Here is a 13,537-nt window from a genome sequence, read left to right on the forward strand (position 1 = left end):
GTCATATAAATAAAAAAAGAAAAAAAACCCTGCCTGGAACTCTTTTCCCCTCATTTACAGGGACAGAACTTAAGGATGATGAGGATGTTGCGTTAGCTCAGAGTTCGCACAGGAGGGTAAGAGATCACTTACAGGACGGATTTAAATCCACGTCTCGGAGCCCTTTAAAGCCAAATGTGGCAGAATGTGGCGTTCACACGTGTATGGTGCTTTAAGGTAACGCAGCGTGGCGCTCACCTGTGGGCTGCAGGAGCGGGTGGTACAGGACTAATCCCGCCGGGGAACTCGCTTCAGAGAGATGGGTGACCTTCAGCAGTTTACCGTTGTGTTTATCAGCGCTGCAGATCACTCCTGTAGCCCGGTCACTCCAGTACACAGCATCCTACACACACACACACACACACACACACACAGACACCCGTCACACCTGTTTAGTTTTGGAAAAAAATTTAAATGAAGGCATAAACACAAGGAAGGGAAGGCAAGAAAACACACAACTGATCTAATTTACTATTTACATTATTTGTAGAATGCTAGTGGAAAAAGGTCATGTGACCTGATGAGTCCTGATTGAGTCCCTATTCCAGAGTGATGGGCGTGTCAGGGTGAGTAGGGAGGGACATGAAGCGATGCTCCCATCATGCATAGTGTCCACTGTACAAGCCTCTGGAGACAGTGTTATGATCTGGGGTTGATCAGTTACTCAGGTCTAGACTCAGTAACGTTATGGGGCAATAAAATGAAGTCAGCTGACCACCTGAATGTACTGAACCACCAGAGGATCACATCTATGGAGGGTTTCATTCTTACCTAATCGAGTGGACATGTTCCAGGACTCAGATGAGAATCTTTTTGGACTAGGTAGGCTGTGTGTGTGTGTGTGTGTGTGTGTGTGTGTGTGTACATATTAATACTGGGAATGCTTTTCAAGATCATGATATTATAATAATAATAATAATTTTAAAAGTACATTTGAAAAATAATACAACTTGAAAGCTGCAGGTTTCAATATCACCACTCGATTTCCTGTTGCTTCCTAAACCAGATGTCAAGTCTAACAGGAAGTGAGTAAGCAAGCGCGTATGTGTGTGTGCGCGTGTGTGTGTGTGTGCGTGCGTGCATGGTTTCCTCACACAGCAGCACACGCCCTGAACACACTCACCTCAAACACCGCAAGACCAAACGGCTGGTCCAGATGGCTGTTCGACTCCAGAACCGTCTTCCTGTGCAGGCCGTCGTACGTCACCCTGGAGACGGTCCTCAGGCTGGAGTCGGCCCAGTACAGCAGGCCGCGCGGCTCGTCTGCTCGATAACACACAGCCTCTCAGTGTTCACAACACACACCACTCACAGCCCCGTGTTCACTGATAAATCGTAATATACACACCTTACGGCGTGCTCGTTGATTATTATAATTAGAACTTCATCAGTAAACAATAAGACAAATACAGAGGTAGTCCCCAACTTATGAACATTCAACGTACGAATTTCTGAAGATACGAACATACAAAAAACAGACACTAACGTGCACCAGATATTTACAATTATGTACAGTGGAAAAGAGCTCTGAGACAAAATGACGTCTGGGAGTCCCCTAGCGCTTTAAAGGAGCAGAGACGACACTTATTAGAGGTTTTAGAGATTAATTTCCTTAGGTGCAGTTATGGTTCTGGGAGAATCTCCGGTGTCGGTCCAGAAGAGGAAGCTGAGAGAGAGTGAGAGAGCGTCACGCTGCAGTTAGACCCAAGCCCAGTTTTTTCAGCACTAATAACCGCATTTGGAACCCGCACAGAACCGACCCGGCTAACGACTGCACGGCCACCGCACCGGGCGACTGCAGACCCGAGATCAGAACGAAGTGTTCGGTTCCGTTTAGCGCTGCGGCATGGACGGCTCTGCTACTCGTACTGGTCCAGTACAGAACCCTGTTAATCCAGTCCACAGACAAACTCACAATCCCACTGACCCCCGAGAACATCACCGTCGGGTCCAGAGGCCCTGCATCCAGAACCAGCCTGAGAACACAAACACACACACACACTGTTCAGTGACCTGCAGACATGCTCATGTGCATTACCTGTAGATGTGTGTGTGTGTCTGCGCGTTACTTGTAAATGTGTGTGTGTTGAGTCCAGTACAGTGTGTTATCATCAGAGAGGGAGGTCAGCGCTCCAGATGTTCCTGTTGTGTTGATGATGTTTCTCAGCCCAGAGCCATCAGGCTTCATCCACATGATCCCCTCACTACTGCTGAAGATCACCGCTGCTGCATCATCTGAACACACACACACACACACACACACATGTTCATTATTAAGGAATCTATGGCTGCAGTGCCCTCTAGTGGAACCCAGAGTAAATGACACAGCATTATTTTGTTCTCCAGATTTTAAACAGATCTTCTAATTATTATCTTCACCCTGAGAAGAAGATTAAACCTCATAATACTGAAGGACCTGACCTGCAGCGAAGCACCGCCCATTCTCTGAGCTCTTCACGTACCCATGACGACACTCGCAGGTAAAAGAACCGTTAGAATGAACACACAGTTGGTCACACACATCTGCATCTAGACACGGGTCCAGCTCTGAAATCACACACACACACACACACACACACACACACACACACAGTTGGTCTTTCGGCTGTTCCCATCACCGTCATATTACCAGGGTACGATAAATCTTTACAGTGCCACCTGGTGGTTAGTGTGTTCGTTTGCAGGTGAATAGCTACCTCGTATTATAATTTATTAACTTTATTTACTTTATAAATAAATGTATGTATATATAAAAGAATAAGAATCCAGGTTAAGTGCAAAATATACAGTAAATGTTTTACCTTAAACATTTAAGCTACACATTGTGGTTTATAATAATTTTATTTTTATTATTATTATTTTTATTACAGTAAGTCCTCGACTTTCAAACATGCTCTGTTTCGGGAGTACGCTTATAATGTTGGATTCGTCCATAAGTCAGACAAAGTGAGTTTAAAACACCATTGAAACAAATACAATGTATTGTAAACACACACACGCACACACAAAATGCTATAAATAAACTATTTTTACTATTTTTAGGTAAATGTTTACAATTACATTAAAATGGTGATTTAGTACAGGGCAACTCAAAATAAACTATTTAAAATAGATATATTTACTATTAATACTACTACTTCCAGGATTTGTTCACATTCATGAATGTTCGTCATACGAGGTCCGTCCATATTTGCTAAAGTTCGCAACTTGAATGTTTGTCGGGGACTTACTGTACTACTTAATGTTACTCTTACTTTTGGCTTACATTGGAAAGCACTTTGACCTGCATCTTGACACAAAATCTTTATTTTGTTTTATTTTATTTATGTGGACCAAACACACACACAAACACACACACACACCAGTAAACATCAATGTTAGCTAATTTTAGTTATTAATATGATCGTTTCCTGAAATGCAGGTCTCTGCCCTCTGGTGGATCATGAAGGTACTCCATGTGCTTTACGAGGTCATTTACAATAAATTCAGGGGCATCTCAGTAAAGTAGAATATCGTTGATAAGTTGATTTATTTCAGTAATTCAATTCAAAAAGAGAAATTCATTATACAGATTCATTACACACAGACTGATATATTTCAAGTGTTCATTTCTATTAATTTTGATGATTATGGCTTACAGCTAACAAAATTCCAAAATTCAATATCTCAGAAAATTTGAATATTGTAAAAAAAGTATATATATATAATATTGGGAACTCATGGTGTTACACTATAATCAGCTAATTAACCCAAAACGCCTGCAAAGGTTTCCTGAGCCTTTAAATGGTCTCTCAGTCTGGTTTAATGGGCCACAAAAGGTCACTGCTAAAGAAGCTGGCTGTTCACAGAGGGTTGTATCCAGGCACATTGATGGAACAAACAGCAACAGGGAGAACCGCAGCCTTTAATGGAGTGTGAAACGAAGCTCATTCAAGAATTTGTTGGAGATTCACAAGGAGTGGCCAGCAGCTGGAGTCAGTGCTTCAAGAACCACCACACACACACACACACACACACACACACACACACGTATCCAGGACATGGGCTTCAACTGTCTCATTCCTCGTGTCAAGCCACTCTTGAACCAGGGACACCGTCAAAGGTGTCTTATCTGAACTAAGGACAAAAAGGACTGGACGGTTGCTCAGTGGACCAAAGTCCTCTTTTCAGATGAAAGTAAGTTTTCCATTTAATTTTGAAATCAGGGTCCCAGAGTCTGGAGGGAGAGAGCAGAGACACAGAGTCCAAGCTGTTTGAGGTCCAGTGTGACGTCCGCAGTCGTCCAGTGGTGGTTTGGGGAGCCGCGTCATCTGCTGGTGTCGGTCCACTGTGTTTCATCAGGTCCAAGATCAGCGCAGCTCCATGCCTACCTCTGCTCACCAGCTTCATGGAGATGCTGATTTCATTCTCCAGCTGGACTTGGCACACTGTCCACACTGCCAAAAGTACTAATACCTGGTTTAAGGACCATGGTGTCCCTGTGCTTGATGGACCTGCAAACTCACCCGACCTGAACCCTGTAGAGAATCTCTAGAGTATTGTGAAGAGGAGGATGTGAGGCACCAGACCCAACAACACAGAGGAGCTGAAGGCCGTTAACAGAGCAACCCGGGCTTCCATACAGTCAGACCTCAGCAGTGCCACAGACTGATCGTCTCCATGCCACGCCCTACTGCAGCAATAATTCATGCACAAGGAGCCCCGCCCAAGTACTGAGTCTTCATGTCCAACATTTCTGTGATAAAATTGTTTTTTTATTGGTCTTAAGTAATATTCTAACTTTCTGAGATTTGATCTTGGGTTTTCATTAGCTGTAAGCCATAAACATCAAAATAAATAAATAAACAAACACTTGAAATACATCAGTCTGTGTGTAGTGAATCTGTATAATACTAGTTTCACTTTTTAAACTGAATTACTCAAAAAGGTTGTCATTTAGTTTTGCATTACACAGAGTGTGTTTATGATTAAACATGTATATTCTAAAAAAATAATTAGAATCAATAAAGGAAAGCAGTAGGATTTAAATTGCATGTTATTTTCCATACAGAATATAAAAGGAAATGGTTTCCCTCAGTCTGGTGTGTTGATCAGAGATTCTATTCAATTCTATTCAATTTTATTTATATAGCACTTAGAAAGAAAATTTATGTATGTAAAATTTATGAAGTGTGTATGTGTGAAAGAAATTTGTCTAGATAATCATGAGATAGTCCCTGATGAACGAGCCAAGGGTGACGGTGCTGAGGGAAAAACTCCCTGAGATGGTAATAGGAAGAAACCTTGAGAGGAACCAGACTCAACAGGGAACCCATCCTCATCTGGGTGAAACAGATAGAGATGATATAACATCATGTGTGTTATTCAGCTGAAAGTTCAATATAACAGATGAGGTTAGAAGTTTCTGATTAGTTTTATTATCTATAAACACTCTGTACGCACTGTATTGATATTTTATATGTTATTATTAGTAGCATCAGAGTGGCTCATCTCATCCTAAGTATAGAAGCAAAGCGCCATCTAGTGGATGTAAAATTCTTTAAAAAATCATAAACAAAAAAAAATACAAAGAAGGTATGAGTGTGTTCAGTGTGTGTTCAGTGTGTGTGTGTGTGTATATATATATATACATATACCTTCACAGTGTGTGTCAAGCACCAGTCTCATGTCAGGTGGACATTCACACATAAACCCGTGAGGCAGATCCACACAGTAATGAGAACAGCCGCCGTTATTCACCTCACACTCGTCCTGCTCTGAAACACATAAAGGTGACGCCGTGTTCATTTACCCATTCTGAACCTGGACCAGTACCAGTACCAGAGCGCTTCCTTACCGCAGTTCTCCTCGTCGCTGCCATCTATACAGTCCGCAGAATGATCACACCTCCACTGCTTATGCACACACACTCCATTAGAGCACCTGAACTCAAAGCTGTGGCACGTCTGCCCCACGTCTGCCCCCGTCTGCCCCACACCTGCAACACCATCAGCTGTTCAGTGCGCTATATTACAACTTTATTTACACACCTGTACATAAAACTCTATTTTATACTGTATTTAACATTAAACATTAGATCACAAATAACAGATCAAATCAAAATATAGTTGCAAGCAGCGATGAGCGGGTCCAAGCACCTTGCACCATCACCCCGCCTGTGTGCACCAGAAAGACAGCGGGCACAGTGGACACATCCATTTACAGGGCACATACCAATACCATTATGACAATTTTAGGAAAAGGGGGAATTTTATATCAAGACCTTTTAAAAAAAAACAAAACAAAAAAAAAAACATGCATCACACTATGATGTCACTCAACGTGATGCCACTCAACATTATTAAACACTTTACAGCATAAGTGTACAGTACGGCATCATCACAGGTGACCCTTTTCAGAAATTAAAAATGGCTCCACAATTTTCCTTCCTCAATGTCTTGCGATCACACAGGCCCGGTTTGGTGGCGATCGCATAAATTCCATTGGGTGCAAACGACCCAAAATAACGGACTTCCTGTTGAGTTAAGTGAAAGTTGTTCAACTCAATGAGCTCTAAATGTGTACTGGGTTTCTCATGTATACAATAATGTACCATTAATAGAGCAATTGTGGCTCAAACAGTTAAGGCGCTGGGTTAATGATCGTAAGGCTGTGGGTTTGAGCCCCAGCACCGCTAAGCTGTCACTGTTGAGCCCTAGAGCAATACCCTTATCCCCTATATCTGCTCCAGGGGGCGCTGTATCCTGGCCGACCCTGTGCTCTGACCTCACCGTCATAACTGAGACATGCAGGGGAAAAAAATTATCTGACTGCGCTGTAGGGTCCATGTGACAAATAACAGAATTATCATATTACATTCTACTTTACTTATGTTTGTGTTTTCTTATAAGATAAGAAAATATATTCATGTAGAAGAAGAGGTTAACTGTAATCAGTTATAAATTGTAAATTAAATGCAGTTATGTAACTGCATTTATTTAAATAAATCCCCTGATACATAACTGCATTTATATAAATGTTTATATAAATTATGTATATAGACATAACTGCATTTAATTTACAATGTATAACTGATTTTATGAAATATGTATATATAAATTTATAATAAAATACCACACAGTATAATATACAGTAAAATGTTTATATAAGTGATGAGACAGAACAGAAGGTGGCGTGTCCAAATGAAGCCTCACGTTTGCCGGAATCACGTGATTGAATCATTATACAGTGGAACCTCGGATTGCGAATAACGTGGTTTGCGAGACATTCGGGACTGCAATCTCCTCTGCTTCACCGAAACATGGCTGAACCCAGCGGTGCCGGACCACGCCATCCAGCCAGCCGAGTTCTTCTTGGTTCACCGCATGGACAGGACACGGGACTCTGGGAAGTCAAGGGGAGGTGGCGTGTGTTTAATGGTGAATAGCAGCTGGTGCAACAGCGCGAGGTTTTTCCTCTCACACATCCTGCACACCAAATCTGGAACTACTGTCCATCATGTGTCGTCCTTTTTATCTCCCTCGAGAGTTCACATCGGTCATAATCAGCGCTGTTTATATTCCACCACAAGCGGACACGGACACTGCCTTATGCGAGCTGCATGAGGCACTCACACAGCACCAAACACAACACTGGGACGCTGCGCTTATTGTGGCGGGGGACTTTAAGAGTGCCAACCTCAAACGCACAGCGCCAAACTTTCATCAACACATCACCTGCCCCACCAGGGGTGAAAGGACACTAGATCATTGTTATACAACGGTCAAGGATGGCTACAAGGCACAATCTCGCCCTCCGTTTGGTAAATCCGACCATCTCAAGCCACTTTTCATGCATATTTGCACAGCCATTGCCACTTTATTTCTATATTTTGTAATATTTTCATTATGCCCTTACTTGTACAGTTTATTTTACTAGTTAAATTTTCTTTCGTATTTCTTTTTAATAATATTTATTCCCTATATATAGTTTTATATTCTTTTAATATCACTAGCGGTCGTACAAGCATTTCACTGCATATCGTGCTTTTTATGACTGTGTATGTGACAAATAAAATTTGAATTTAATTTATTTCGCAAGACGAGAAAAGATTTTTTATAAATGTTGACTTGAAAAACAAGTCTTGGTTTACGAGCACAGAGTATCATGTATCACGCATGCGCTTCTTGTTTTGACGCCGGGTGTCACGTGATTAACTGAGCCAACGGTTTTTCTCTCTTCTGCGCTGCGGAATTGTGGGTAATCGTCTCCTCTGCCGGGTCTTAGTGCTCGTCTCTTACTGGTATAATTAACATCCGTGCATGCGTGTACTGTTTACTATAACATGTGAACACGTGTGTGTGTGTGTGTGTGTGTGTGTGTGCGTAAAACATATTTTATTTTGTGTCTGTATGTGTGTGTGTGTGTACAGCGCTCATGTAAAGCAAAAGCAAGTCTTATTAGAGAGGTTAAAGATCCATTTTCTCTTTCTGTATCAGCCTGCCCTTTGTGTCTGTGTGTGCGCGTCTTTGAACACCATGACACACACACACACACACACACCTAAACACACAGACCCCTCCTACTTTCGCCTTCACAAGCGCACACAGACACACACACTCTTTCTCTCTGCTCTACACAGAAACACTGCTCTGTCGCGATTCTTTTCAAAGGTAAAGTGCAGGTAAATTTTTTTTTTTTTTACTTTATATTTTGTGTTCATTATTTTTATGTATTTATTTTTTTGGGCTACGGAACAAATAATTTAAGTTTCCATTATTTATTATGGGAAAATTAGATTTGGTTAGATTTAGATTTAGTGTTTTGGAATACGAGCCCGCTTTCGAATTAGGCTCGTAATCTAAGGCTCCACCGTAACATATTTTAGGTTTAACCTCAAGGATCGCCAATTGGGGGAACGTGGACGGATGAACATAAGAAGGTGTTGGATCACACTCTGTTCTAGACTGTCCCATTAACCAGAAGAGTCACATGACCTAATCCAAACAGGGATAATCACTTGTGTGCCTCGCGTCTTGTCTGTAAAGTGTTTTTCAGTTTACTCTAACCTGTTTTGGACCCTGCCTTTTTTCTGGATTTTTTTTTCTTGTCTTTGCCCCCTGGTACCTCGGCTATTATTGGACTGATTAACGTTTACGACCCCGCATGCTCTCTGGACGATACTGTATGGATTCGATCACCCTCGCTGCTGGATTACTGGATACCGACTCCCAGCCTGGCAAAAGGATTCCTCTCAGCCTTCGCATACTTTTCCACAAGCCAGCTTTTCATCCCCCACGCTGATGAAGCATAGCACTCATCTGAGCAACATCAGATTTCTACAACTAAATGTGAGTCCATGAGCAATGAGTGAAATACAGCAGGTTAGATCTCACTCTTTTGAAGAAAAAAAAGAGAAACATATTTTACCACAATTGATAACATTATGGTTATATTAACATTATTGATACGGTATAAAAACGGTCCCGTCACTAAACACCGTGTAGCAAATAAAAAACAAACACACATCACACTGGAGCTCCTTCCTTCCTTTCTTTACAGCAGGGTTAGTTTCATAATTATCTTTTGTTTCCTTTAATACATTATTCTAATTAATGCTGTTATGGAGCGAGAGTGTTTTTTGGTGCCTCTGACTGGCAGCCACTCGCGTCTCCGTGTAATCGCCGTCGAGTCCCGAGAATGCATTCGTCTCATTAAAAGAGGTGGCAGGAAGACTATGTACTGTGTTAAAACTGTCCTGTTCCTTTTTTTTCCTTTTTCCTAAAAGTTATTTCAGAAGTTAATTAAAAGTGTAAAAAGCCATTATCACTCATTATTGACGAGCATAGAGCTTCATTATTTAAAGAGTTAGACTCGACCTTCTTTCATTGTGTCCTGAACACAATTTAGCAAATGTCAGAAAAAAACAAAGATATGATCGATTAAGAGATTTATTTATCACTTTTTACTTTGCATATTATTTGATTATCTATAATAGCGATGCGCCTTAAAATGAAATTGAACAACTTTAAATTTCTAGATATGAAAGATAGTAATTAAAATTTTGTTAAACTTACCTTAAAAAAGGTAAGTTTAAGAAAAGAAATTCCTTTCGCTAGCAAACGTCCTCTATTATTATGTTGTGAAATTAAGTTAAACCCCCCATCTGCTGTAAATCTATATAATTTTCATGTAGTGAAGTGTTTTACAGAAGAGATCATGGGACAATTTTCGGTGAACTGTGTAATATTTCCACATGGAATATAATCTGTATTTTCTTTTGTCAGCATGTCTCAGAGGAGTAAATCGTCCTCGAGTCAAAAGTAAGTTATTTCGAAAGAAAATGTGTTAAGGTAATAAAGACTGAGGTGTTAAATTTCACCTTCTTTTACACTTTCCTCCCTCTCTCTCTCTCTCTCTCTCTCTCTCTCTCAGTTCTTCCCCTAGTTTCTCTCCTCCAGCCGATCCTCCTTCACGCTCCTCTTTGAAAAGCAGCACTAAAGAACAAAAAGCTGGAAATCAAAAAAGAAAGATCAGTCAGAGCTCCGCCACGGCGTACACGTCCTTCCTGAACACACTGTTCGGACAGGTACTACCCAGATTAGTTATCGCTGAGAGAAAGAATGGAGATTTAAAGCTAAAAGGCTTGTATATGGAACATACGAGTTGCCATTACAGTCCTGTCAGAGCTGTGGGGATGGAAATTGGCGGGAAATATCGTGTGAGCTCTAAGCGATCACCATTAGACACACACAAACACTTTTCTTTTTTGTGCTGTATTTTGATCTTCAGTTTTATTGATTCACAGACAACACTGTGGGATCAGAATACAGGAAATCTCCTACATACAAACAAGTTCTGTTCCGAGAGCTTGTTCATAAGACCAATTTGTTTGTAAGTCAACATACATTGTCTAGGTACTAGGAGACTAACACTATTGGCTATACACAGTATAAAACTAACATGCTCCATGATCTTGTCCTTGTTCTTTAGAATCGTGCCGATGATTGAACGAATCATTTTAAAAGAATGAGCGATGTTTGCTATTTTTCACTTTATTCCATTCTCCCAGTTATTTTCACTTTTGTCTCCATCGTTACTGCCCCGCGCTTCTTAGCAGTACCAGCTTCATGGCCGCAAGTGACAATGTATGCCAGACATGTAATGTAACTTCTGCGATTAAACATGCCCAATCGCATGTACTATTTTCGAAGGTTCGTAACTCGAATGTTTGTATGTAGGGGACTTACTGTACAGCACAAAACAGCTGATGTTGCTGTTTAAAAAATATTAAAACATTCATCTCTTTCACCTGGTCTTCCACGCCTCTGACGATCACCTTCATGAGTAGATTAACCAGTTTTTCCCTCTTTACGTATTTACACAGCTCAGGTAAATCTCCTTAATTACAATATATATATATATATATATATATATATATATACTTATACAGTGGGAGCCACGTCAAACAGCCGCCTGGAGCATGACAGGTCCATGACAGGACCGTGACAGGACCATGACCAATCCGTGCACGGAATGTGATCCCCCGCGATGACATAGTTAACGATGCCCCGCCCCATAAATGCCCCCATGCGCTTTCTAAAAAGATGGTTGCAATGCTGTATAATTCCGCCAGATGGAGCATTGACTGCTTCAGTTAACTGCAGTGTCCAAGCAGCCGGTTACTATATTTAATATATATAACATAACTTATGTCAACATAGTTTTATAAATTTCGCTGCATAGAGTCATCACTCAGGGTTCACTCTATTGAGACTGTGTCTGTTCCCCGAGCTAAAAACAAATTTAGAAAGACTCAGAAAGTCTGTTTTAGTAATTTAATTAGCATAAAGACCACAAACTTGGATCAGACTGAATGCGCAGCCGGCACCTCTGATCTGAAGCTAGGACTGTTAAATATTAGATCTCTCGCATCTAAAGCAGTTATAGTTAATGAAATTATCACAGATCAGGAGTTTGATATACTCTGTTTAACAGAAACCTGGATTAAACAGGACGAGTATGTAGCTCTAAATGAAGCTAGTCCTCCTGGATACAGCTACATACACCAGCCTCGGTTAACTGGTAGAGGAGGAGGCGTCGCAGTTATTCACAATGATAATTTGACTATTGTACAAAAACACGGACACAAATTTAATTCATTTGAAATTCTTTATAGTAACATAAGTGTATTTAACTATATTAAGTCAGCTCAGTCGATCCCGCTAATTGTCATTTACAGACCTCCAGGGCCGTACTCGGAATTTCTTAGTGAATTTGCAGATTTCCTCTCAAACCTAGTCATTTCTGTAGACAAAGTGTTAATTGCTGGAGATTTTAATATTCATTTTGAAAACCCAGAAGACCCTCTGAGAACTGCATTTATGTCTATACTGGACTCGGTAGGAGTAAATCAGTGTGTAGTAGGACCCACTCATAAAGCAGGTCACACTTTAGATTTAATAATATTATTTGGATTAAGTATAAGAAATTTATTCACAATACCACTATCTGAAGTTATCTCAGATCACTATCTTGTCTCATTGCAAGTGTGTCACAATAATAATGTACACACAGCGCCGCGCTACCGTATGAAACGTACATTCACATCAACTACCAAACAGAGTTTTATCAGTAATCTCCCAGAGTTCCCAACTTCGATTAGATCACCGTCTGACCCCACAGAACTCGATCAGGCGACTGAATATTTAGAGTCGACATTTCGCTATACCCTAGATAATGTAGCTCCAGTCAAAAGAAAAATTATTAGAGATAAAAAACTTGCTCCCTGGTATAACGATCACACGCGCACTTTAAAACAGACCGCTCGGAAATTAGAACGTAAATGGCGTCAAACTAAATTACTAGTATTTCAAATAGCATGGAAGGAGAGCATCCTGAACTATAGAAAAGCTCTTAGTGTAGCTAGATCAACATATCTCTCCACTCTTATAGAAGAAAATAAAAATAATCCTAGATTCTTATTTAATGCTGTAGCCAAATTAACCAGAAATAAGACCACTGCAGAAATCTCCACAACAACATCATGCAATAGTGAGGACTTCATGAACTTTTTTAATAATAAAATTGTAAATATTAGGCATAAAATTGAGGTTTTGAAACCGAACAATGTAATTGATGCAGATGTTAATCTAGCCATGTCAGACCAGAACCTAGAATACTTTACTCCCCTTGAAGAGAATGAACTAATTTCACTCATCTCTTCTTCAAATTCATCAACCTGTATATTAGATCCTGTACCGACACATTTTCTTAAACAGATAGTACCAGCAATAATAGAACCCCTGTTGAGAATAATTAATTCTTCACTCAGCATTGGATATGTTCCAAAATCTTTTAAATTAGCAGTTATCAAACCAATAATTAAGAAACCTGACCTCGACCCCTGTCAGCTGTCCAGTTACAGACCAATATCAAACCTCCCCTTTATCTCTAAGATCCTGGAAAAGATAGTAGCGGAGCAGCTATGCTCATATATACATAGGAATGGCATACATGA

At 40.5% G+C, this 13,537-nt stretch overlaps 1 protein-coding gene across 1 annotated transcript; it reads right to left on the minus strand.

Annotated features, from left to right (window-relative positions):
• Positions 1–211: 211 nt before the first annotated feature.
• LOC128530044 (low-density lipoprotein receptor-related protein 8-like) lies at positions 212–6,237 on the minus strand. The gene is made up of 9 exons (XM_053503746.1): positions 6,177–6,237; positions 5,876–6,016; positions 5,676–5,795; positions 2,461–2,586; positions 2,109–2,274; positions 1,800–2,015; positions 1,660–1,705; positions 1,163–1,321; positions 212–382 (listed from the first exon to the last, which is right to left on the minus strand). Exons 1-9 carry the CDS (start codon positions 6,235–6,237, stop codon positions 212–214), a joined length of 1,206 nt encoding a protein of 401 aa, XP_053359721.1.
• Positions 6,238–13,537: the final 7,300 nt, after the last annotated feature.

This window comes from Clarias gariepinus, chromosome 9 (genome assembly GCF_024256425.1).
Source record: "Clarias gariepinus isolate MV-2021 ecotype Netherlands chromosome 9, CGAR_prim_01v2, whole genome shotgun sequence".
Taxonomy (NCBI): Eukaryota; Metazoa; Chordata; class Actinopteri; order Siluriformes; family Clariidae; genus Clarias; species Clarias gariepinus.